Raw genomic sequence first — 27711 nt, forward strand, 5'->3', positions numbered from 1 at the left:
GAACTGCAGATGCTGGAAAAATCAAAGGTAGACAAAAAATGCTGGAGAAACAGCGGGTGAGGCAGCATCTATGGAGAGAAGGAGTAGGTAACGTTTCGGCTCGAGACTCTTCTTCAGACTGATGTTGGGAGGGGGGACGCGAAAAAGAAAGGAAGAGGCAGAGACAGTAGGACTAGAAGGAGAGCTGGGAAGGGGAGGGGGAAGAGGGAGAAGACAAGGGCTATCTAAAATTAGATAAGTCAATGTTGATACCACTGGGGTGTAAACTACCCACGCGAAATACCCAAGCTTGTCTCCTCACTACATTTACTGCTGGCTCCAGTCGCAAATCTGAGTTTTCGAGTGATTTGTGCAAGGCATTCGTTGATGCTAGAATTCCACTGTGGAAATTGGAAAACAAATCTCTCAGAGGTTTTTTTTAGAGAAATACACAGAGGAACATATACCAAGCGAGTCATTATGGAAAGATTATGTTGACAGCAACTTCAACATTGTTGTGCAGAAAATTAGAGATGAGATTGCATGTAACAAAATATGGATCCCAATAGGCGAGACAACCGATGCTGTGGGGAGTTACGTTGCCAATGTGGTCATCTGTACACTGGAGGCAGGCCAACCATCAAAGGAGTATTTGTTTTCATTGGAAGTATTGGAGAAGTCAAACAGCTCAACTATTGTTCAGTTGTTTACATCTTCACTTGTTGTACTTTGGCCAGAAGGTATAAAACATGAGAATGTACTTCTATTTGTGACTTAGTTTTATTCCCCAAAATGTTGCATTTGACACGTTTAGCTCAAGGACTTCATAAAATTGCCAAGCACATACGTAGCTTGTTTCCAAATGTCGATAACCTAGGCAATGTTGAGATTCCACTACCTCCTCAGCCTGTTTTGACTAGATGGGGTCCATGGCTCTCTGCTGTATTCTACTAAGCTGCAAATTTTGAAAAGATAAAATAAATCATCAACTGTTTTGAAGAAGAAGAATATGCTGCAATCAGGATAGTCAGTGAAATAATGCAGAAAAAGTCCCTCCACTGCAATCTTATGTTTATTGCTTCCAATTTTGCAAACTTCCCACAAGCTATCACTTCCCTTGAGAAACGTGTTGAAACATTAGTGATAACTTGCAGGTTTTCAACAAAGCAATTGTCGATATTCGTAAAGTTCTTGGCGATGTAGGTAAAGACATACAAGGAAAATGTGAGAGAGTGATTTTAGCTAACACAAATCTTAAGGAAATAGAAAACATAGCTCAAGTTCTCAAAGGTAGTTGTAATGCACAAGATATCAACATGAACATAGAGTCTGTAGCTTGTTTCGGGTATGCACCAGTGACCTCAGCTGGGGTAGAAAGGGTTTTTCACAACTGAAACATATTCTGTCTGACAGACGGCATAGATTACCACCCGATAAGTTGAAAAAAAAATGCGAGTAATTATGTGCAACCAGGCAACTTTGGTCATTTAATGTATTATACCTTTAAGGGCCTGTCCCACTTACGTGGGTTTTCGGTGACTGCCGGCACCCGTCATAGGCCGTTGCAGGTCAGCGAAAATTTGCAACATGTTGAAAATTCGGTGGCGACCAGAAAGACGTTACGACTCTTCGGGTGACCGAGGAGACTACTCACGACCATACAGGCGACATCCTGGCGACATGTCGCGGGGTGAAGCCTGTATGGTCGTGAGTAGTCGCCGAAAGAGTCGTACCTTGTTCTGGTCACCGCTGGATTTTTAACATGTTGACAATTTTCAGCAACCTGCAACGACCTATGACGGGTGCCAGCAGTCGCCGAAAAAGTCGCGTTAGTGGGACAGTCCGTTTATATTATTATTTTTAACCATATATTGGTGGTGGAAATAAATGCCTTTTTTGTCAATAAATGCCTTTTTCGCGCCTTTTTTGTAATTTTATTTTGCCTTTTTGCCTGCCAATTTCAGAGTTTTTTAGTGCCCAAACATCCTGGCTCTAGTAATGATGAACATGAAAGAGCATAAACAAGTTTAAAGATTGAAGACGGAATACTATATTTGGTATGTGCCACGATGGGTTGGGTCAGCTCAGCTGTAGAGATCTGGAACAACGTTCCAATTTCATAAACATTGGCTAAAGCCTGGTGAGTCAGCCGGAAAACGCATCAAAAGGCTTTTTTTTTTTACCGTTTGCTTTCAAGGCTAACACATTATTTTCAGCTGCAGCACGGAGTCTGATTCCATCCTCGGATAGCTTTTTTTTCCTGAGGGTTATCGTTTTACAATTTAAAAAGTATCTATTGCTTCAAATCTTCGGCCTCATTGCAATTTTTATGTGAGCAGAGGTTTGATACCCAATGGTCACTGGCGCAAACTTTAAATACTTGTAAAACGCTCAGGTTTTAAACAAGATTTTCTTTTATATTTTGCATTTGCACAACTAATTTACTTTTTTTTAAATCAAAAAAAGAAACTACTGTATTTTGTAAGTCGTCGGTTTATCTTGCAAGTTGCAATGTGTGTTTAAAAAAAAAAAAAAGCATCTTTCTAGTTTGGTCTTGAACCTTGTGATTTTTTTTGTTTCAGCTTTCTCTGTGGTGTCTGTTCCTATGAATGCAGTGGGTTCTGTTGCAGCGATGAACAGCTGTCTTTGGTCTCTGCTGGTGGGGGCTTCGTTGCTCCTGTCCGGCTGCAAGGCAGCCCCGCAGCCCGCACTATCCCGGGGCACAGCCCAGCCCGTGTGTCGGCAACGCTGCGACGTGTCCGTGTGCCCCAGCCCCAGCTGCCTGCATGGTTATGTGAAGGACGCCTGCCACTGCTGCCTGGTGTGCGCCGCCGCCGAGGGCCAAGCCTGCGGGAGAGCCCACGATGTAGATTGCGGCGATGGGATGCAGTGCAAGCCCCTCTTTGGCAAGCGTGCGGCCAAGGGGCCCGGCGTCTGCCGCTGCAAACTCAACTACAAAGTGTGCGGCGGCGACGGCAAAACCTACGACAACTTGTGCAAGCTCAAGTCATCCAGCCGGAGAGCCCTGCAGCTGAAGCTGCAAGCGGTAGTACAAGTTCACAAAGGTGCATGTGAACCAGGTGAGCACTTGCTTTCATATTCCGCCGCCGATAACATATTGTTATAGACACAAAATGCTGGAGTAACTCAGCGGGTCAGGCAGCATCTCTGGAGAGAAGGAGTGGGTGACGTTTCGGGTCGAGACCCTTCTTCAGACCCGGAACGACCCATTCCTTCTCTCCAGAGATGCGGTCTGACCCGATGAGTTACTCCAGTTTTTTGTGTCTACGGTTTAAACCAACATCTGCAGTTCCTTCTTAAACATATTGTTATACATCCATACCTATCAATGTTAAAGTATTAATAGATATAATTGTATCGACGTTGCAATAATGCATCGCATCACACTACATCTTGCAATATTAAGATAATTACACATCAAAAGCAAACTCATGCCACAGTCGGAATAAAACATGGGCATAATATACTTTTTCAAAACATGTGAGGTCTCTGTCAACTAGTTCTAAAATACGTGAAGAAGGGTGGTGCAGCTGGTGGAGCTGCTGCCGTACAGCACCAGAGATGTAGGTTTGAACCTTGGATGCTGCTTGTGAGGAGTTTGCATGTTTTCTATCTGACTGTGTGGGGTTTCCCGGGTGCTCTCCAGGTTTGTAGGCTGATTGGCCTCTGTAAATTAGCCCTATAGTGTAGGGCGTGTTTGCGAAAGTGGGTCAAGAACTAGTGTGAATGGTTGGCGCGTACTCTGTGGGTTGAAGGGCTGTATCTCTAAACTAAAATAAAGCTACCACTGTATAATTAGGGAGTATTATAAAAGTAAAAGAATTGCCTGCAAATATTTACTCTTGTTTAATTTGAAAATAACTGTCAGAAGAGTGACAGTTCTTTGGATATATTTTAATGCATCAATTTACATTGAATATTATTGTTCTTTACTGCGCATGAGATTTGCTACCAGTTTGTGTTAATATGTATTAAATACAGTGCCCTCCTTAATGTTTGGGACAAAGATACATCATTTATTTATTTGCCTCTGTACTCCACAATTTGAGATTTGTAATAGAAAAAAAACACATGTGGTTAAAGTGCACATTGTCAGATTTTAATAAAGGCCATTCTTATACATTTTGGTTTCACCATGTAGAAATTGCAACAGTGTTTATACATAGTCCCCCCATTTCAGGGCACCATAATGTTTGGGGGACAGGGCTTCACAGGCGTTTGTAATTGCTCAGTTGTGTAATAATTGCCTCCTTAATGCAGGTATAAGAGAGCTCTCTGCACCTAGTCTTTCCTCCAGTCTTTCCATCACCTTTGGAAACTTTTATCAACATGAGGACCAAAGTTGCGCCAATGAAAGTAAAATAAGCCATTATAAGACTGAGAAACAAGAATAAAACTGTTAGAGACATCAGCCAAACCTTAGGCTTACCAAAATCAACGGTTCGAACATCATTAAGAAGAGAGCACTGGTGAGCTTATTAATCGCAAAGGGACTGGCAGGCCAAGGAAGACCTCCACAGCTGATGACACAAGGATTCTCTCTATAATAAAGAAAAATCCCCAAACACCTGTCCGACAGATCAGAAACACTCTTCAGGAGTCAGGTGTGGATTTGTCAATGACCACTGTCCGCTGAAGACTTCATGAACTGAAATACAGAGGCTACACTGCAAGATGCAAACCACTGGTTAGCCGCAAAAATAGGATGGCCAGGTTACAGTTTGCCACGAAGTACTTAAAAGAGCAACCACGGTTCCGGAAAAAAGGTCTTGTGGACAGATGAGACGTAGATTAAATTAGAGTGATTGCAAGAGCGACCTTATTTGCGAGTTTAGGAGAGTTTGCGCTCGCCACACTGCTGCAATTTCTACATGGTGAAACCAAAATATATAAGAATGGCCTTTATTAAAATCTGACAATGTGCACTTTAACCACGTGCTTTTTTTCTATTACAAATCTCAAATTGTGGAATACAGAGGCAAATGAATAATTTATGGGTCTTTGTCCCAAACATTATGGAGTGCACTGTACATATTATTGCATAAAAGGAGGGTTTTGGCCCGAAATGTTGCCTATTTCCTTCGCTCCATAGATGCTGTTGCACCCGCTGAGTTTCTCCAGCACTTTTGTCTACATTGCATAAATGGAAACTTAAGGAACTGCAAATGCTGGTTTACAAAAAGGACAAAGTGCTGGAGTAACTCAGCGCGTCAAGGAACAGCTCTGGAGGACATGGTAAGGTGATAATTTGGATCGGGACCCTTCTTTGTCCCTACCCAAAATATCAGCTTTCCAGGTCCTCCGAAGATGCTCCCTGACCCGCTGAGTTACTCCAGCACTTTGTGTTTTTTTCCTTACATATATAAATATGTTCGCATGTATACAATCCTACTAATTATAGATTTGGCTAGTTTAGTGATTTGGCTAGTATTATTTGGCTTTGATAAATTATAAACTAAATTATCCAATTCCTTTCGTACTCACTCATGCTCACTTAGTCTTCATATAGTCTCATATCCACCTGCACTGGAGAGTAACCAGAGCCAAACCAGATACAAACCTGAACTACAATACACGTTATATAAAAGAAGATAGACACAAAAAGCTGGAGTAACTCAACGGGACAGGCAGCGTCTCTGGAGAGAAAGAATGGGTGACGTTTCATGTCGAGACCCTTCTTCTGATCCGAAACGACCCTTTCTTTCTCTCCAGATGCTGCCTGACCCGCTGAGTTACTCCAGCTTTCTGCGTCTATCTTCGGTTTAAACCAGCATCTGCAGTTCATTCTTGCACGTTATATACCTTTGACCTTGTGCAAATCTCACTATCCCATGTGATCCAGAATACTTTATGCTAATATTTGAAGCAAAGTAAGTTTGACAAAAAGAAAACTTAAAAGATAATATTATTTGGAATATTCACTCAACCATTAAAAGTAACTGGGCGAAACTCAAGGACATGAATCCAATATTTCCAACAATACATAACTCTGCCCACATATTACATGAATGATATTTTCCTAGAATTAACTATTAGAAAGTTTATTGTTCAATCTTGTGTGTATGATTAGATGTCCTTTTATTTTCCAGTTAAATTTCGGAACCAGATATTTAGGAAGCAGTTTAAGATTCATTGACATGGCTTCTCAGAAAAAAATATATAAATGTATTTCAGATACCCACTGCTCTGTTGGAAGATATTTTAATTTTTCAACGTTCTTAAAAGTTACCAATGTACTCTCATCCTTTAATTGTGCATGTGCTCTTTTGGCAAATTATTTTCATTGGTGGATTATATGGTACACATCCACACTACAGTGTGGTGCTTTCTTAGAATATTGTCCATATTATGATTTTTCCATCATGTGAAGATTAACAAAATCTATTGTTTCTTTTACATTTTGTATATATTTTTAGTTTTTCTTCTCACAAATTCTGAAGAATAAAATTTATTCGGCATCTCAAAATTGTTGTAAACTGATCTGCTTTAACTGGACTAGAATTGTATTTCTAATGTACAAACAGTAACTTGCCACTTAAATGGATATCGCTGATTTTATAAGATAGGAGTACTATGAATTTCATAAATAAAATCCAACATTTCTTCTGTGTAGTATAGATCATTCACATCCAAACAGTCTAAGATATAAATTCAATTTTATAGCGGATGTGGTGGAAAAGATTGCACCTGCAGTTGTTCACATTGAACTAGTTTTAAGGTAAGTCTGAAAACAAGTGCTTTGAAAATTACATATGTAAAGTTCAGCACACTGACACTTTCTTCCTTGCGACACAAGACAGGCTTGGATGGCTTATGTTTGGTTTCCATTTCTAGGTGCACTGCAAAGATAGTCCCTGGATAAATGTTTAGCATAGAGGACTATTCAAAAGCCCAATTAGGCAATTAAGTTATAACAAGTTGGTTGATGCATGATGTGGACTTGAATTCAATAGATTGGTGGGTGGCGCGACTCGCGTCGCAGCGGCCTCTGCAGTCAGTCAGTCTGTCTTTTTTTTTTTTTTTTTGTCTCGTTTGAATGTAGTTTTTATTTATTTTTAAAACTGGGTATGTGTGTGGGTATGTGTGTGTGGGGGACGGGGGGTGGGGAAACTTTTAAAATCTTTCCCCTGCACGGAGAACCCGACCTTTTCTCTGTCGGGTCTCCGTTGTCGTTGGGGCCGAGCACCGTGGAGCGGCCTCCAACCGGAACGACCTGGGGCTCCAGATGCGGGGCTGCGGACTTACCCACCATTGTGGAGCTGGCCGAGTTCAGAGCGGGAGGAGCTGTGGTGGCGCGCGGCTGTGACCCGACCCAGGAGATTCTGAGGCTCCAGCCGCAGGTCTGGTGAACGGTGACACCGGGAGCCCGCGGGTCCCTGGTGGGAGACCGCTTTTCGGGGCTTCCGCAACGGCGACTTCTCCCGCCCGAGTTGCGGGGTTGAGGATGACCTGGAGCGGGGCCTTACATCGCCCGGCGCGGCTTTAAATGGCCGTGGGATTTGTTAGCGCACGCCGGGGGCTCCAACACCAAGACCCAGAGCAGGGCCTTGCATCGCCCGGCGCGGCTTTATAATTGCCGCGGGACTTACTTACCATCGCCCGCCGGGGGCTTTGACTCTGACATCGGGAGGAGAACGAGGAGTGCAGGGGAGAGATAAGACTTTGCCTTCCATCACAGTGAGGAGAAAATTCACTGTGATGGATGTTTGTGTAAATTGTGTTGTGTCTTGGTTCTTCTTCTTGTATGTATGACTGCAGAAACCAAATTTCGTTTGAACCTCTGGGTTCAAATGACAACAAATAAATTGTATTGTATTGTATAGTAAATTCACATGCCCATCCAAGCCCTGCTAGTACTTATTCCACATGTTTCGCAAAATATTTTAATTTATTGAGCTTTAGTCGTTAAGTCATCAACTATCTTGAAATTGAAACATGCATGTTCAGGCACATTAGAGAGTAATTTCATGGTTGTCCATTTTAGAGTTTCGTTCCAAGATCTATCAATGTGAAATTGAGTCTTTTGTATTTCAGTGAACAGATCTTGTTCAGGGAAAAGCCTTTGCATTTTCACCATAGCTGGGCACATGAAATAATTCAGATCCGTCTATGTCCAGTTTGTGCAAGGGTTGTCTGGGGTGGGATGACGAAAGATAGGAAATGGGCGAGAAAGTCAGGATTAGAAGAAGAGTCACTGGGTTGATAAGGTTTAGAAGATCAGATCGTAAAAATACTTTCTAAGGATAAGAATATTAAAATACTCCTTGCTCAATCACCATATTCCTTGACTCCTTAGCCCCTAAAATATATAAATTTCAGCCTTGAATATATATATTATAATATATATATATATAATATATATATAGTATGTGTATGTGTATGTAAAATATGCAAAATCCCAAATATTTTTTGACATTCAATAACTCATTGCACAATTGCAATTTAATGAAATGGTAAAATTTGTAGAAATGTGATACTTATCAATTGTTATGCTTTTTTAGTGTTTTCCAAATGTTTAGTATGTGAAGATATTGGCAAGAATACAGTTTTAGTAAAGTTTAAGTATTGGCAACAAAATGTTCGTTGTATGCTGTAAAGATGTAAAAATAAGTTGTCATAGCCTTGTTTCAATTTTCTTCATTTGTACAGGCATCCACTGCTGAGACGAAACATCCCATTGTCAAGTGGTTCTGGTTTTATAATATCAGAACGTGGGTTAATTGTGACCAATGCCCATGTGGTAGTACCCACTAATAATGTTATGTCAGGTCAACAAATGATAAAAGTGCAAGGACACAATGGAAAAACCTACGAGGCAACAATAAAAGATATTGATACAAAGGCTGATATAGCAACAATAAAAATTAATTCCAAGGTGAATAAATCATCTTTTTGTTAGAAATTAAGTTTCTTTTAGTTTGATACATTTACTTATTCAAGGCACAGAATATCAGTCATTACCAGGTTAGATGTTTACTTGGTCGGATGCACAATAATGCTTCGTTCATTAAGTTTCTTCACCTCTGATATCAAGAGTGAACTTTGTCTTTCTCTTTTGCATTTATGAAAATGTGTTTCTATGTTATTTTCCTTGTGTCTTTTAAATGAGGTTCCAAATTCCCTCCTGGGCATTGTTGAATTAAAATAAAAACATGATCTAGAGAAAGCCCTTCCCGTCTCAATTGGAACAAGCACAATTATTGGGGCGAGAGAGAGAGAGAGAGAGAGAAAGAGCTTTCAATCCAAGGGCTGGATCAGAATTCAGAAGTGTAGAAGCAGTTGGGTGAAGCTAACCTTTGGGCGAAAAGGAAAATCGAAGAATTAACCATTCATTTTACTCTACATTATTAAATAAATTTCACGCTAATTTTTAAACCACAAAACATGCTTTTTCCATAATAAGTAACTTTAATCTAGAGAAATAACCACTGCCAAAATGACGACTTTAAGGCACACTCACCGACATTGCATATCAGGCACAGATGATCCACAATATTAAGAATTGAGACAAGTGGACACCTTTCTTATGTGTAGGAAGGAAATGCAGATGCTGGTTTAAACTGAAGTTAGACACAAAAAGCTGGAGTAACTCAGCGCGACAGGCAGCATCTCTGGAGAGAAGGAATGGGTGGCGTTTCGGGTCGAGACGAGGGGTCTTGACCCGAAACATCACCCATTCCTTCTCTCCAGAGATGCTGCCTGTCCCGCTGAGTTACTCCAGCTTTTTGTGTCTATCTTTCTTATATATTTGATTAAGATAAGTAGTCTTTCAGTAGATGTGACTTTTTTTGGTACACTTAGCACTTTAATTTTGAAAATTGAGATAGATTTTGGAATGGTGATTTTTAGAAGTAAGTAGCAGATGGCAAGCTGAAACCAGTCCCTATTTTATAATCAAAATACATCAATAAGAATTGATTTTGAGCCTTAATTGCATTTGGACAAAATGCAGCTAAGGTTATGGACAGATGGATGGATGAATAGTTAGTGTTGGAATTTCCACATCAATCTCACAAATGGAGTAGGCTTCTAAATTGATCACAATCAGGCTCAAGAAAACAACACATTTCCTCATCACTGTATTCTTGTGGCCACCAAGCTGTATATTCTGCATTGCTGGATAGTTAAGTCCACGTGAATTTGTGAATATGATTCAAGATATTAGAGGGAATGTCTGGGGGGGGGGGGGAATGTTGTTTAACTAAGAGATGCTACATAGTCAATGATGACATTCTGATGTGAATTTCCTGTTATAATGTAAAGAAAAACTAATATAATTTGGAAAGTTCCTACGTTTAAAAAAATATCAAATTTAATGTTCATATCTACCATCAGGAAATGAGATGTTATTTGACAGAATAACATAATAGTGATGTTATAAACAATATGATCCTTTGCAGAGAAAGCAACATGTGCTACCGCTAGGTCGGTCAGCTGAACTCCGACCAGGAGAATTTGTAGTTGCAATTGGAAGTCCTTTTGCTTTGCAAAATACAGTAACAACAGGGATTGTCAGCTCTGCTCAGAGGGATGGAAGGGAACTAGGTCTAAAGGACTCGGACATGGACTACATACAAACAGATGCCATAATCAATGTAAGTATAAATGAACCACTGAAAATGTTGATAGCTGGAGAGTTTGAGGGGTGAGGGAGCTTTACCAACTGTGAAAGCAAGTGTGGAGGGTCGGGCTACCTGTTAAGATTAGGCCTCCTCATCAATGGGACCTGGCTTCCACATAGAAGATTATGCCTGGAGAACAGCATTAAATAAGAATAAACTTTGAGGCCAGACATCTGGAAGGCCTGTGCAGCTAGAGGTCAACAGGCCTGTGTTTTTGGTGCTTTAGGTGGCTGTTAACTTGAAATCCAATGTGCTTATTTTGAATGCACTATATGGAGTGTGATTTACTTTATAAACATTGGATCTTTGCAGCAGATGCTACTGCCCATTAATTAAGATGCATAGAAACATAGAAAATAGGTGCAGGAATAGGCCATTTGGCCCTTTGAGCCAACACCACTATTCAATGTGACTATGGCTGATCGTTCAGAATCAGTACCCCCTTCCTGCTTTCTCTCCATATCCCTTGATTCTGTTAGCCCTAAGAGCTATATCCAACTCTCTTGAAAACATCCAGTGAATTGGCCTCCATGGAATGGAAGAGCAATTTTGTGTTTAAATATTATTTTTATTCAGTGCAAGATAAAATAAGATCTTAATGTGCTGGATATCAACTGATAAGTCCTGTTCTGTTATTTAGCCAAGAACTATTTGGGATAATTGGCACAAATGTTAATGGCAAAAAGGGCAAAATTGAAGTTAAACCTGATGCCTATTCAATGGAGAAACAAGGAACTGCAGATGCTGGTTTACAAAAAAAAATGCAAGGTGCTGGAATAACTCACCAGGTCAGGCAGCATCTCTGGAGAACATGGATAGGTAACGTTTTAGGCTGGGACCCTTCTTCAGGTTGATTAAGGGGCCTGACCTGAAACATCCATGCTCTTCAGAGATGCTGCTTGTCCCATTGAGTTACTCCAGTACTTTGTGCTTATTTAATGCAACTCACTGTTAGGATTTGCAAATACAAAATGCAACTCATTATTAAGATTTGAAAATACACACAGGTAGGCTGCTAGAGAACATGAAGTCACTGCCTATTGAAAATAATAATAAGAGGAAAATGGGAGTGATTTCCGTTTTAATAAAATCTCATATGTTGGACTATAATAATAGTTAAAATAATGGCAGTTAATAGTAATTTTGGACATGAAGCTGCATAGTCCAATGCTGATGAATATTGTATTTCTGTAATGTGATAAATTATGTCTTCTTTTCCACTTATTGCACATATCTGAAGTACGGGAACTCTGGAGGCCCATTGGTGAATTTGGTAAGTCAAATTATGTTTCATTCCATTTCGCTTCTCTGTTGAAAGTCAGTGCGCCTTATTGACTGCATTCCTAGCGTTTTTGTCATTTTTCCAGTCATCTAACTGTCTTTAACATCTTGAGATTGTTAAATTATTATGCTTAAAAAGGACATGATATTATCTGTTACAAAAATAAGTTTATGTAAAACTTCAAAATGCAATTCCTTCTCCAAATCTAACCAGGAAATAATAATGATCACAATACACCCAGATGTTTTGACATTTAATTACAATTCTCATCTACAGGATGGGGAAGTTATAGGAATAAATACATTGAAGGTGGCAGCAGGAATATCATTTGCAATTCCATCAGATCGCATTGCAAAATTTCTTACTGATTTTCTGCATAAACGAACCAAAGGTAAGAATTAAGCTAATTTATTTTCAAGGGTGTTCATAAGTTGTAGGAGCAGAATTAGGCCACTCGGCCCATCAAGCCGACTCCGCCATTCAATCATGGCTGATCTATCTTTCCCTCTCAACCCCATTCTGTTGCCTTCTCCCCATAACTCCTGACACCCACATAAATCAAGAATCCTATAAATCTGCACCTTGAAAATATCCATTGACTTGGCCTCCACAACCTTCTGTGGCAATTAATTCCACAGACTCACCACTCTCTGACTAAATACATTCATCCTCATCTCCTTTTTAAAGGAACATCTTTTTATTCTGAGGCTATGGCCTCTGGTCCTGGACTCTCCCACTAGAAACATCCTCTCCTCATCCACTCTATCCAGGTTATCCAGGCTTTTCACTATTCGGTAAGTTTCAGTGAGGTTTTCCCCTCATCCTTCTAAACTCCAGAGAGTATACGTCCAATGCCATCAAACGCTCATCATATAATAAGCCAATCATCCCTGGGATCGTTCTTGTAAACTTCCTCTGGACCCCCTCCAACACCAGCACATCCTTCCTCAGTTATGGGGCCCAAATCTGCTCATAATGCTCTGAATGCAGTCTGACCAGTGCCTTATAAAGCCTCAGCATTACATCCCTGTTTTTTTATATTCTAGTCCTCTGAAAATAAGTTGCATTGGGAATTGCATTGGCCTTTGTTCCCACTGATTCAACTTGCAAGTTAACTTTTTGGGAATCCTGCACCAGCACTCCTAAGTCTCTTTTCACCTCAGATTTCTGAATTCCCTCCCCATTTAGAAAATAGTCTCTGCCTTTATTCATACTACCAAATTGCATGACCACCCTTTGCTTCCCCCTATTTCATCGGCCACTTCTCAGCCCACTCTCCCAACCTGTCCAAGTCCTTCTGCAGAGCCCCTGCTTTGTCTACACTACCTGCCCCTCCTCCTATCTTCGTATCATCTGCAAACTTGGCCACAAAGCCTTCAATTTCCTCATCCAAATCATACATGTAAATGCCACAGTTTAAAAACATTATCTTGAGTATTATAAGTATAAGAAATAAATAGTAGCTTTCAGTGTGCACGATAAAGTATGAGCTCACAGTTGAGATCAACACTAAAAACTGATGAAGGCCTGGGTAATTTGCAGTTCTTTCTTTTTGTGGATGCCTATCACAAATGCAAAAAGAATAAAATCAGAACAATTCATTTTATAAATATAAAATCTATTATGAATGTTATATTTTGGCAGATGACCCAACCGTGTCAATGTCTCAATTCTCATGCTTTCTGTCACGTAGCAACACTAAGATCCTGAAAAACAGATTATTTTTGTAGAACCAGTGAATGTTTTGATGACATAATTGTGCTTTTGAAGATGCGAGCACCAGCTGCTTTGTGGAATAGTATTATTTCTATGTATTAATCCTCGCCCAAAATTAGAAATATAAAGCTGATCTTATTGGCGTTTGGCTATTCAGTTTAGTCTTTGCAAACCCTTCACATGGTCGGTCCTTTGCATTCTCTAGAAAGATGGTGAAAAGAACAAAGATTCCCACTGGGAAAATTCTTTAAGGTGGTAGTAATACATTCAACATATCTGGGGCCTATTAGAAAACAAAATGTCAGTAATCATTTGCTCTACTAGGTCATTGAGCAGATTCAGGAGGCATTGGGGTGAAGATGAATGACTCATTTTAGGAAGTATCCCGAACAAGTAGAAAACAACCTGATGATTACCCTTTTATTAAAATTCACTGTAATTGTACTTTCTCCTTGTGCTTATAATTGAGAAGTCACAGGTGTGAAGAAGCGGTTCATTGGTGTGAGGATGCTGATCTTAACTCCTGCGTAAGTTTGCTTCATTGCTGCAGTTACTCACCTTTCTCAATCGGCTCAATACTGCAATTCCTTGCTTTGATCTGCAAATCATTTTTTCATTGTAATGAATATTGCACTGCACTCGCTCATGGGTACTGAAAACCTCATGGTGCATTATGTTGATTGAGGAAATTTTGTTGAATGAAATGTTTTCCAGTAATGCTTAAGGTCAAAAGGTCGTAAGTGATAGGAGTATAATTAGGTCATTCAGCCCATCATGCCTACTCGACCTGTCAATCATGGCTGATCTATCTCTCCTTCCTTCTCCCCATAACCTCTGAAACTTGTATTAATCAAAAATCTATCTATCTCTGCCTTAAAAAAAATATCCACTGACTTGGCCTCCACATCCTTCTGTGGCAAAGAATTCCACAGATTCACCACTCTCTGACTAAATAAATTTCTCCTCATCTTCCTAAAAGAACACCCTTTATTTCTGCTATGATCTCTAGTCCTAGACTCTCCCACTAGTGGAAACATCCTCTCCACATCCATTCTGAAAAGTCAAGAGATGTGGAGAGAATGTTTCCACTAGTGGGAGAGTCTAGGACTAGAGGTCATAGCAGAAATAAAGGGTGTTCTTTTAGGAAGATGAGGAGAAATGTATGCAAATTCTGCAGTCATCAGCAGTTGATGAGCTCTGTCTTTGGCAAACTCAGGAAGTAACAGTACTTAGAGGTTAGAATGGTATTCAGTGTCCTATCTACATTATCAGAACCTAACATATATTCGGGGTTCTGTGTGTTTCCCTGGCTATCTAGATTGTGGTCAGTTCATAAATTGGAATGGATGTACAACCAGCAGGTTGACAAAATGCTGGAGTAACTCAGCGGGACAGGCGGCATCTCTGGAGGAAAGGAATGGGTGAAATTTACCGGTCGAGACCTTTTTTTCAGCCTTGACCCGAATCGTCACCCATTCCTTCTCGTCCTGCTGAGTTGCTGCAGCATTTTGTGTCTATCTTCGGAGTAAACCAACATCTGCAGTTCCTTCCTATACAACCAGCAGGTTGTTGACAGAAACAAGAAACTGCCGATGCTGGAAACCTGAGCAAAAAAAGAAAGTGCTGGAAAAGTCTGCCAATCAGGCAACATGTGCAGTGGGAATGGATAAGCGATGTTTTAGGTTGGAACCCTTCTTCAGACTGATGCAGTAGGGGTGAGAAAGTTGGAAAACCGGGCAGGACAAATGGTGGCACATGACAGGCGCATATTTGTCAGGAGGTAATTGGTCGATGGGTAGGCAAAGGCTGGCTTGTAGAAAAGGAGACTAAAGATAATGAAACACGAGGAGAAGTGAAATGTGAAGCCAAGGAGAGGGATGGAAGGGGATAGGAGGAGGGGAATGTGGGATAAAAGGGAAATATGGGACCTGGAGATCGGGGGTGCATGGAGGAAGGGAAAGGAGAAAGGTGACTAGGTTGGGGGGGGAGATAATAGGTGTGGATTATAGGGGGTGAGTGGGGTGGGGTAAGAGGGATATTAATTAGAATTAGATAATTTAACGTTCATATCATTGGGTTGCAGGCTACACAAACAGAATATGTGGTGCTGTTGTTGGCAGTTCTGTTTATCTGCCATGTATTAGGTCCAACGTTACGATAATATTTAGGAGAAAATGATAGGGTTAAGAAATGAGAGTTGACGATACTAATGACATGCTGAGTTTGATCTGAAGACTATTGCTGCCTCTATTTGGATTAAGTACGGTTTCATGTTGAATGTGCGACCCACACAGCATGGAAACGGGGCTTGCTGTGCTGGCTATCAAATATGCCAAACCCATTTTCCAGCCTTGCCCTTTCAAGTGCTAAGGGGAAAATGTCCGCACTATCTACCCTATTATTACCTTCGTAACTTTGTATTCCTGAATCGGGTAGATCCCACAGCTTCTATGGCTCCAAGGAAAACAAACTCAGCCTATTCAGTCTCTCCTCTTAATTGAAACGGCTTTCTGTCTTCCTGCACCCTCTCCTGTGGACATCCTTCCCATAGTATTGGAATTGCACTCAGTTTGTATCTTATATAATTGTGCCACAATCTCCTTGCTCTTTTATTCTATACCCTTATTTAAAAAGGCAAGTGTCCCATGTGGCATTCTTCACCACTGTGTCTAATGCTGCCGGTGCCTTCAGGAAATATGTGCCAAAGTCCTTTAGTTCCTCAATACTTCCTATGTTTTACTATTCACGGTGTTCATTCCAGTTTTATTAGCACTCTTTAAATGTAACATCACACATATTTCAGAATTAAATCCCATCTTCTATTTCTCTGCCCTTCCTATTAACTTGTTAATACATTTCTGTTGCTGGAGACAACGTTCTTCTCCACCATCACCACCACCACCAGTTCATGTCATCAGCAAACTTTTAATTTAGTTTAGAGATACAGTGCAGAAACAGGCCCATCATGTCCGCACCGACCAGTGATCCCCGCACATGAACACCATCCCGCACACTAGGGACAATTATACCAAACCATTTAAACGGCAAACCTGTACTACTTTGGATTGTGGGAGGCAGCTGGAACACCCGGAGAAAACCCACGCAGGTCACAGGGAGAAGGTACAAATTCCATGCAGACAAGCACCCGTCGTCAGGACCGAACCCGGGTCTCTGGCAGTGTAAGGCAGCGACTCTGCAGGTGTGGCACCGTGCTAATGTGCTAATCATTTCTCCTACATTCACATCTAGATTGTTAATGAATACGACAAACAGCAGGAATGGAAGCCTGATCTCTGCAGTACACTACTGGTTACAGATTTTCAATCCACAAAACAACCTCTGATCATTACTCTCTGCTTCCTATCACCGAGCCAATTTGAGATGGGATTTGCGAAAATGCCTTGGTTCCTAGGGGCTCTGACCTTGTGGACCTGGCTCTAATGTAGGACCTTGTCAAAAGCCTTACTGAAATCCAAGTAGACAACATCGCCCACACAACCCTCATTGACACACTTGGTCAACTCTGAAATATTCAATCTTAGTGGCAGTAAATGATAATTTGGCAGAGACATTCGTTGTTCAGTAAACTATTAATATTTATTTTTAAATACAAATCAGTCTTGTTAAAGACCTCTCAGTGAAACTCAGACACTTGTTTGCTGAGTTATAATCACTGGAAACAAATCTGCTTCAGTGGTTTAGACAACACTGAGAACTGCGTCTGTCTAATGTTGGATCTGGGTAAATGATGATATTTTGAAATTCATTAATGATATAATTGAAAATCTTACATCCACAGGAATTTTCATGTCTATAAATTTTACTTTCTGCACTCATAGTTTGCAATGTTCTTGCTTTGCTTTTGCTGCCATCAATTTATTTTGCTAACTTTATAATTAATACTGCTATGTAAACTTGTCACTCTGTAGATACACATCTCCTGCCAGTGGTCAGGATGTCAAAGCCCAATTTATTATTTCAGAGACAGGGTAACCACTTTGCATAGTTCCATTCATAAAGATGACTAAGTTTCCATTTTCACTTTGGTTTCTCTATCTTCAACCTTTTAAACTGTTCCACTGAAGTTCAATTTCATCTTTTAACTGGGAGCTAGCAGTGTTGTACAAATGCTGTGGATAGATTAATGGGCTTGTCCCACTTAGGCGATGTTTTTCGACGACTGCCGACGACTGTCACGGTCGTAGCAGCTCGCTGAAAAACCAGCGACTGGACCCCCCCACGACAATGTCTACAACAACCTGCCACCTAGTCGACGTCAAGCTACGTTAAGCAACCGACAACCGGCGACCATTAGGACGTCCACCTACGACCATAGCTTAGATAACCTACATCTGCCCGCGACAAGCTACGACAAGGTGAGACAATTCAGTCGCCTGTACCTGTTGCCGGCTGACGTAGGTAGTCGCCAAATTCACCGGAGTCAGCCCTGACGCCAACCTACGTCACCTGGCGACAACTTACGTCATCCTGGCAATAACCTACGACAGCACCCACGTCAGGAGAAGACAAGCTACGTTCATTGGCGTCAAGCCCACAGTCGCCGAAAAGTTTTGAACATTTTTGAACCAGCGGCGACCAGAAAAATGCTACGACTCTTTGGGCGACTTGAGGAGACTTCTCACGACCATACAGGCGACACCCCGTGACCATGTGGCAACAGCCTAGTCGCCTGTAGTCGTCTAAAGAATCGCCTAAGTGGGACGGGCATAATGGATTTGTAATCTAAAAATCTGGAGTAATGATGCATAGATCCAAATTGAAAACCCACCCTTTTCCTTGTGGTACTGTTACTGATCTGGAAAAAGGCAGGTAATCTTAGTAAGGATGCCTATAAAATTATCAATTATCATTATAAAACCCATCAGGTTCACAGATGTCATCGGGAGAGAAATGTGGGCATTTCCTTGTCAGTCTGGATTTTATGGGGTCCAGAACCAATATTCAATGTTCAGACTGTGTCGGAAGGAACTGCAGATGCTGGTATACACCGAAGATAGACAGAAAATGCTGGAGTAACTTCGTGGGACAGGCAGAATCTCTGGGGAGAAGGAATGAATTACGTTTCAGGTCGATACCCTTCTTCAGACAAAGGGTCTCGACCCAAAACGTCACCCATTCCTTCTCTCCAGAGATGCTGCCTGTCCTGCTGAGTTACTCCAGCATTTTCTGTCTATCTTCAATGTTCATACTGTTAGGTTGTAAGCTAACCTAATAGCTGCGTTGTCGCCCCTGAGCTTATGCCAAGACTGCGGGATGTTCATTAACCCCAAGTCGGCGGGGATAGGCTGTGGCACCCAGATCCAAATAAAATCTGAATAAATCAACAAAAATGTTACAGTCCTCCTGTCTCAACATTGAATTCAACACTTTCAGATAACCAGACTTTCCAATTTAGTTTCAGAACTGAAAGCTGCCACTTAATTCAGTTTTTTCTGTTTCTGCAGAAGCTGCCAGCCCCAATAGATATTCATAGCATTCTCTTGCATTATATCTCAGATAACTGCGTTATTCCGTATCGCGCAGCTTTTCCTTCTCTCTCCTCTATCCTTGTACATTTTTACACTCCCTTCACAAAGTTCATGTACAACTTACAAGCATTTATCGCTGGCACCATTAATTTTGGTCTCAAATCATGGACACTCCCTTTGATCTCTGCAACAGTCTCCCACTTTGCTCTATCACCACCATGCTTGTTTTTCAACCATTCTGATGAAAGTTCATTGGGCTGAAACTCTGTTTTTCTCTCTCCAACAACGCTGCCTAGGCCGCTGAATATTTTCAATATTTTCTACTTTTATTGTACATTTCCAGCACCCGCAGTCTTTTGTTTATCAAATATAAAATGAAAGCTATAGCATTCCGAGTGAACAAATATCTCAAATATTAGACTAAAATGAAACTAATTTACATCCAGTCTCTCAAATTCAATTATTACTTAACTCATCAGATGATTACACTTTTAATTTAGGCCTGGAATTGGGTGGGTAAAAGCAGAGGCCTGAAATCCTGATCTCCTTGATGTCACCCACACAGCCCTGTCCCCTTGAGAATATCAAGGGCAGGGTAATGGCAAATATGTTAGCTTATGGTAGATTTAGAGAGTATGTGTATTGTTTAGGGAGGAAGGGAGGGGGTGGGGTGCGTAACCTAAAAAAGCAATGAGTTGGGCAAAGATGTGGCAGGAAATGGCACTGGCAAGCAAGAGTAAGGAAAATTCCAAAGTTTAAGGAAAGAGGTAGGATTTTTAGAGGTGATGCCAGGAAGATATGTTTTCACCCAGAAGAGTGAACCAGCTGATGGGATGATGGAGGCAGGTACTCTCACTACAGTTAAGGAATATTTAGATCAGTGATTGAAATGCCATGGTGATGATGGCTGTTGTGTTGGTCTAAATAGATACTGATGGCTTGAATAGTCAGGGTGAGCCAAAGAGTCTGTTTCTGTTCTTCATGATGCTATAGGCACGCACATTGGAGCAAGCTGGTTGAGTAAGCTGCAGCACAGGTACTGTGGGGAAGGAGATTTTGCTCAGGGCATTTGGGGATTGGTAGGTGGAAGTGAAGGAATATGAGCTGCTAGCGCTATTATGTTTATATAATGCTTTGGGATTTTTCTCACTCTTGCTTGCCGTTTCAGTGCTACCTCTTTGCCCAGCTGTTTACTGTTATTGGGCGGGTGGGGGGTTGTTAGTGTTTCACGCCACAAATGGAAATTGGGCGAAAAAAAGTGCCCAATTTCCCTTTTTAAGGCCTCTCCCAAACCCGATTGCACTTTATTTTGGGTTGGTCTGTTGATGAACCTCTATCGACCTCCCTGCCCAAGCACATTGATTGCTTCTTTCTTGCTTTGCTAAGACAAGCAGTGTTGCAGGACATTGAGTGGAGGGTACACAAAAATGCTGGAGAAACTCAGCGGGTGCAGCAGCATCTATGGAGCGAAGGAAATAGGCAACGTTTCGGGCCGAAACGTTGCCTATTTCCTTCGCTCCATAGTTGCTGCTGCACCCGCTGAGTTTCTCCAGCATTTTTGTGTACCTTCTTTTTTCCAGCATCTGCAGTTCCTTCTTAAACATTGAGTGGAGGGTATCCTACTTCATTCGTCTCATAGTGAGATTATCTATTAATTACATTAAGGGGTGCCAATACACTAAAAGTAATAATTGGTAAACTTTGCACATTCATGTTCATTAGGTCAATGGGATCCATTGGCACTAATTTTGTGCATTCTGAGGACTTGCTCCTCATACATTTAAATTTAAATTGAACAGAAAAGTAAAGATTTTTTTTGTTCTCCACCTATTTTAGTCTTGTCTGATTACATTTTTCTCCAGCCTAATAAAAGAATTGAAGAAAAAGAACTCTGATTTTCCTGATATCAACACTGGCATCTATGTACATGAAGTGATTTTAAACTCTCCTGCATACAGGTAAGGACTGTCCTTTTCAATACAATGTAAGAAACCTGCAGTAAGGAATAGTAAAATAAATGAATAGCACAGTATTTGTAAGCATCTCAACAGAATATTGCAGCTCTTTTTATATTCTATTGCTGGGAATATTCATGAAAATGCTTGTAAATTTCTGTAAAATTATGCTTTATTGGTATATGAACAAGTAGCGATTTCCTCCAACTAAATGTGAAAAGATCACAGCCCTGTCTTTGGTTCCATCTCCATTCCCAAGCCACCGAACACATCCCCTTTGTTGAGATTCTGTCTGAAATTGAGCTTGACTGATTCGGGCCTCATGTCCTTGATCACTAATTTTGCCTTTTTCATTCCCTTGCCTTTGGCTTAGGCTTACCTTATATCTGAAATGCTTTTGCTAGCTCTCGACTTGACTTCCAATGTACTGCTAGTGAGCCTCCTCGATGTCACCTTTCATAAATCTGGTCTTCCACAATTCCTAACAAATACACCGATGCACTTCCTTGATGACTGTATCAGTGTGAAGGGACCAGGTCAGGTTGCTGGTTTAATATGGATGCCAAAGAACTTGCAGTTGTCCACCATCCCTGCAGCAGCTCCATTGATAAGGACGAGGTTGTGTTCACCCCCTTGCTTTCTTGGTTACTGTCCTGATACCATGACACTAGTTTCTTGACCCCGTTACTGCACCTTATGTCATCATGGTTTGAGATCCAGCTGATGCCAGTGGTATCATTGGCAAACTTAACGACTGAGGCATAGCACTTGGCCACACAGTCATGAGTGGGCAGAGCAACACTGTGGCGCAGCAGAGAGTTGCTGCCTTACAGCGCTTGCAGTGCTGGAAACACAGGTCCGATCCTGACTGTGCAGAGTTTGTATGTTCTTCCTGTGACCACGTGGGATTTCTCCAAGATCTTCGGTTTACTCCCATACTCCAAAGACGTACAGGTTTATAGGTAAATTGGCTTGGTAAATGTAAAAATTGTCCCTAGTGCGTGTAGGATAGTGTTAATATGCTGGGATCGCTGGTCAGTACGGAGGGCCGAATGGCCTGTTTCTCTCTAAACTAAACTAAAGCAAGGGACTGAGCACACATCCTTAAGGAGCACTCTAGATGTGGGTAGAGGAAATGTTATGAACAATTCTAACCAACTGAAGTCTGCCAGTCAAGAAATCCAGAACCCAGTTGCAGATGGAGGTCTCGGGCCAAGGTCTAGGAGTTTAGAGATTAGGTTATTTGCTACTATGGCATTGAAGGCATCCAGGCATAGGTATTCTTATTATGAAATAAGACTGAATGTAGTGTAAGAGAGATGGCGTCTTCCATAGACTATTTTTCCTGGAGACATCTAGGATGTCCAGATTGTCTGGAGGACTGACAGAAATGGGGGCCATGAATGGTGTTTCAGGACTTCATTATGGTCAATGTTGGAGCTACAGGGCAATAGTAATTGAGACAGGTAATTTTATATTTTATGAGAACTGGAGTAATGAATGTGTCCTTGACAAAAAAGGTAACCAAAGACATTTCTGCTGTGCTTTTAAAATGTTGTTGTGAAAGTAGGGGGGCATTGAAAGTGAGTATTCATTTTTGAAGATTACAGGAGCCATTTTACCTAACAATGAATAGAGTGGGGATGCGATTGATATTCAAATTCCTCCTGTGAAGATTGGCAGGGTATCATAAAAGTAGACTTCAGTGTGCAGGCCACATCCAAAGCCTGGCTGGTGTGGGAGGGACTATCAACCTGCAAATTTGGAGATGCCAGTACTAATTGGTGTCTGGATTGAGATGAGGACTGCGATAACTGGCAGGTGTAAGTGAATGCAATGTATTCATTATCAGGGAGCCAGGATCTTGGATCCTCATTAGGGGCTGGGGAAGGCTGCACCTTTCTGGAGGCCCATGTGATACACTTCTTCTCTTGGCACATAAGGAATATGGGGTAGGCCATATAGAATGGAGATGCGGAAAAACTTTTTCACCCAGAGAGTTGTGAATCTGTGGAGTTCTCTGCCTCTGAAGGCAGTGGAGACCAATTCTCTGGATGCTTTCAAGAGAGAGTTAGATGGAGTTCTTAAAGGTAGTGGAGTCGGGGGATATGGTGAGAAGGCACGGAGTGGGTACTGAATGTGGATGATCAGCCATGATCACAGTGAATGACGGTGCTGGCTCGAAGGGCCGAATGGCCTACTCCTGCACCTATAGTCTATTGAACAACCACTGAAGAGATCTTCATTACTTGCATTGGCCAATATGACCTTTCTACCTTGAGAACCACAGGCATACAGAATGAGAAAAGGGTGTTTTGGGCCAACTTGTCCATACCAACCAAAATGCTCATCTCAGCTATTTTCTGTGTTTGTTTCAAATCCTCTTCAGCCGACCCTATCCATGTATCTGTCGGACTGTCTTGTAAATGTTGTTATTGTACTACATCTGGCAGCTGTTCCATATACCCACCATTCTGTGTGTGAAATAATTGCCCCTCAGGTTCCTATTAAATCTTTCCCCTTTCACCTTAAACCAATGCCCTTTAGTTTTTGATACCCGCTACCCTGGGGGAGAAAAAAAAGACATTGCATTAACCCAATCTATCGATAGTCATGGTGTCGTACAGTAAGAAACAGGCCCTCCAGTGGACCAAGTCCATGCTGACTATTGACCATCCATCTCTGCCAATCGCATTTAAATCCCCCACATCCCATCAACAACCCCCACTTACTCACAAATTAAATGTAATTTACAATGGCCATCTAACCTGTCAACCTGGGGTGTGAAAGGAAACCTGAGCACACAGACCACAGGGAATCCACAGTTCGCAGAAAGTGTGCAAGCTCCACACAGATAGCACCATAGGTCGGGATGTAAACCAGCATTAATGTCTCCTTGGATCATTCATGCTATCCCCCCCCCCCTCATTATTTTATACATCTCTATCAGATCACCTTTAAGTCCCTTGCGCTTTATATACATAAAATTTACTATATATACCATGTAAATTTTTATCCAAATCTTTGATATAGATAACAAACACCAATAGACCCCAAGGCACAGCATTAGTAACAGGCCTCCAGTCCGATAAACAACTTCCACTACCCTCTTCTTCCTCTCATGAAGCCAATTCTGTATCCAGTTGGCTAGCTCTCTCAGGTCCCACAGAATATAACTTTCCAGAGCAGCCTCGTATGCTGAACCTTATCAAGTGCACTGCTGAAGTCTATGTAGACTCTGTGTTTGGCCCTACCCTCGTCAACATTCAATCAAATTCGTGAGATACAATCGCCCACATATCAACTATGCTGACTATCGCCAATCAGCTCCTGTCTTTCCAAAACAGGATATAACTTATCACCTTGAAACCTCTCCAGTAACTTTCCCACCACAGATGTTAGGCATGTTAGTCTATAGTTCTCAGTTTTTCCTCAGCAATCCTTCTTAATTAGAGGCACATTAGCCACCCTCTAGTCTTCCGCCCCCCCCACCCGTGTCAAATGATGATTCATATACATCTCAGCCAGGCCTATTGCAATATGTTCTCCAGCTGGATAAACCAGATTCGGAAACGTGTGATGAACTGTATTTTTGTTTTCTTCATTTTATCGGGGTCGTGTGATGAACAAATATGTGCTTGCTAAATTTTAAGCAAGAAGAATTGGGTTTGGGCTGCTTGATCTTGATACTTTAACTATTGCAGCCCTTTCCTTCCCACATGTGTTGAGTTTTAAAATCAAGGGCATGCTCATACCCATAAAACTGCATCACAGACAACTGAAAGCAATGCCACTGCCCAGGGAGCAAACTCTAGCTGTGCTGTTGAATTTGTAACATCAAGAACGATAGCCAGGCAATGTGCCCGAGTCTGTGCAAAGGAAGTGGTAATTTTAGTAGCACAGATCTCAGTATCGACAGGGATTTAACATGTCCCTGGTGAATATGATCTATCACACATTAAGATCTCTTGTTCCACTTGAAGAAAATATTTCAGTAAGCTTACTGCCACTTTTTAAAAGATTTTATTTTCTTACCACCAGGAGTGGAATCCAGAATGGAGATGTTATTGTTAAAGTAAATGGGATACCCTTGAAGACAACAAATGACTTGCAGGAAGCAGTGAAGAATGAATTTCCTCTGTTGCTTGAGGTTCGCAGGGGAAATGAAGACATACTTTTTAACATTGAGCCTGATTTAATTGACTAAAACATGGCCAGCATAGTTAACCCTTTCCGGTCAGGAATGATCGCAATTTCTGTTTTCTTTGCTGAGGGCCAATAAAGCTGCTTGAACAGAGAGTAAAGTGTTTACTATGTAACCGGTCATCTGGAGAGAGGCATTCTTCCGGTTGCATCCCGCTGGAAAGGGTTTATAAAAGTACCTTAGATTGGAATTTTAGTACAGGTACTTGCAAGTGATAAATGCTATTCTTCTCATTCTTTTCTTCAATTTACGTCAATGGTTTAGGAATTATTATTGGAGTGAAATTACTTAACAGTGCAGGACACGTCTATTTACCTGATGCAGTAAAGGTTGCTCCTCTGTATTACACATTGCTGTATGGATAAATGCATTCATTCTCTTCCACATCTGCCTTGGAAATTAAGGAGCCCATTTTGGACTGCCCCTGCCGAGCAGAAACCAGATGGCAGGGGTGAAGTGGCAGTTACAATGAAGGTTGTTATTTAACTCCTTGGAAAACCCCACCTTCCTGTTCAGTCCCAATCTCAACACATTTTTTTTAACATAACATTAATAGCTTAAACCTAATGGGTTTATTTGATTAATCGGTGGTCTTGTTTAAAAGACCAAGGAGAGAACTAGTGGCTGCTTTCCTATCCAGTAATCTGGCTGAGGGATGAATTGTGGACAGAATTTGCCAATCGGTAAGTTTCAGTGTTTTGTCTTGGGCTTCCTCGTGGACCAGAGGCCTCACAAAGAAGCCATTTAGATGCCAGAGTATATTAATCACCCGCCTTTGATTGTCTTCAGTACTCCCACAATTTATTACCTCTTCAATATCTCTGCCCCCTCAATCATTTCCATCATTTCTCATTGACTGTCCCCAGTTGGTCCTGCAACCTGTACCTTTACTCGTAGATGAGAACCATCCACGCAGGTTTCTGGATGTGACCTCTTGTGCCAAATTTAACTCCTGTTCACACAGGTCATGGTTAGATGGGCTATCACATCACTGAGCAAGCAGGTACTCTGTCCATTTTGGGGCATGTATGCATCATACCGGCCCTGCTTGTAGAACTGTGGTCTATGCCTTGATGCACCATTTGAAAGATGCTGTTGCATTTGTCTCATTTGCGCATCGTGGCATGGGGAAGTGGTGGAATCAAATTTGTTTTAAATATTAAAGTTCCATCATGTTAAAATTCTAGTTTATTAACTTTAGGTTGGTATAGTGGTAGAGTGACAGATCTGGGTTCAATCCTGACCCCAGTGCTGTCTGTGTGGTGTTTGCATTTTTTTTCCCCCTATGATCACGTGGGTTTCCTCCCACATCTCAACGATGTGTAGGTTTATAGGTTAATTGGCATCTATAAATTACCCCTAATATGTAGACAGTGGATGAAGAAAAAGAATAACACAGAACTAGTGTGAATGGGTGATCGATGGTTGGCTTGGACATGGTAGGCCAATGCACCTGTCTCCATGCTGTATCATTCCATTCCATTCAATTCAATTGTTGTAAAGCACAAAACTGGTACAGGTTGCAAAGGGTTACATTCCTATTCCTCTGGCAAATCGTAGATTTAGAAAACATATTTTTAAATATACTTTAAATAATGACCATATAGTATTTTATATTGAAACACAATTGAATTGTTAACTGTAACTGAGAGTTATTCTGTGCACAGAAAAAAAGTATCTACAGAAAATGTGATGTATTTGTAACCATTCATAAAGTAGCATGCTTTTGAGTAACAAATGGATACTACAATGCATAGAGAAGATATACAGGTACTTCCTAATGTGATGCAGTAATCAGTTAAGACAGGTTTAAGTTGTCATGGAGTTATTGTGAACAATTAAACTGCCACCGCTTTATAAAAGCATCAACCAAAAATAATAAATCTGCAGTGATTGGAGAATGTGTCTTGTTTGTTAGTATTTATTCCAACGGTGTACTATAATGAAAACACATGTGTAACTGCCTTTTGCTTCAAAAATCCCTATTTTCTCTTATTCTCTTGAACACTTGCAGCGAAGACTGGTGAGTCAGAAAGTAAGCTCTTTGTCAACAAAATATTAGCAGGATCAGCCACGAAAAGGAAGCTACAATCTTCAGCTTGGAAGAGAGTTAACCTGTCTCTAGGCAAAAGGCCTTAACAGATGATTATCTTATTTGAGGTCATATCAGATAGCCGTTCAAAAGCTCATTTACATTTGAGAACTAGCTATACCTCAGGCTAAGCTGGTACATTGCAGGTACGACACACATATAAATAACAAAATTGAACATTATACAGGAAAGCCTGCCCACAAATATCAAGAAGCAAAGGAATGATGCCTTTGATCTAAAAGCACTGGTAAAAATGAAGGGAAAACTTTGCATTAGCTGCTTTGCTCACCAATAATGACTTCTACCATCAAGTCTAAGAGCAACTTCCCCTCCAAGTAACACATTGTCCTG

At 41.1% G+C, this 27711-nt stretch overlaps 1 protein-coding gene across 3 annotated transcripts; it reads left to right on the plus strand.

Annotated features, from left to right (window-relative positions):
• The first annotated feature begins 2163 nt into the window (after positions 1-2163).
• On the plus strand, positions 2164-27171 carry htra3 (HtrA serine peptidase 3). 3 transcript variants are annotated; one of them, XM_033018871.1, is made up of 10 exons: positions 2164-2460; positions 2562-3059; positions 6619-6718; positions 8650-8875; positions 10401-10595; positions 11863-11895; positions 12181-12295; positions 14090-14147; positions 20972-21067; positions 25106-27171. In XM_033018871.1, the coding sequence occupies exons 2-10, from the start codon at positions 2585-2587 to the stop codon at positions 25269-25271; spliced, it is 1464 nt and encodes a 487-aa protein (XP_032874762.1). In that variant the 5' UTR covers positions 2164-2460; positions 2562-2584; the 3' UTR covers positions 25272-27171. The 3 variants fall into 3 exon arrangements, with proteins under 3 accessions (XP_032874762.1, XP_032874772.1, XP_032874768.1); XM_033018881.1 differs by having other exon boundaries at positions 14093-14147; XM_033018877.1 differs by having other exon boundaries at positions 2164-2310.
• The last annotated feature ends 540 nt before the right edge of the window (positions 27172-27711 follow it).

The sequence above is a fragment of the Amblyraja radiata genome, chromosome 1 (assembly GCF_010909765.2).
Source record: "Amblyraja radiata isolate CabotCenter1 chromosome 1, sAmbRad1.1.pri, whole genome shotgun sequence".
In the NCBI taxonomy this organism is placed as follows: Eukaryota; Metazoa; Chordata; class Chondrichthyes; order Rajiformes; family Rajidae; genus Amblyraja; species Amblyraja radiata.

Bases quoted from the DNA above. Each gene is read 5' to 3' on its own strand.
- htra3 (XM_033018871.1), top strand. From the start codon at position 2,585: ATGAATGCAGTGGGTTCTGTTGCAGCGATGAACAGCTGTCTTTGGTCT. The intron at 14,148-20,971 runs GTAAGTTTGCTT...ATTTTTCTCCAG, and splicing joins ATGCTGATCTTAACTCCTGC to CCTAATAAAAGAATTGAAGA. The intron at 21,068-25,105 runs GTAAGGACTGTC...TCTTACCACCAG, and splicing joins TTAAACTCTCCTGCATACAG to GAGTGGAATCCAGAATGGAG.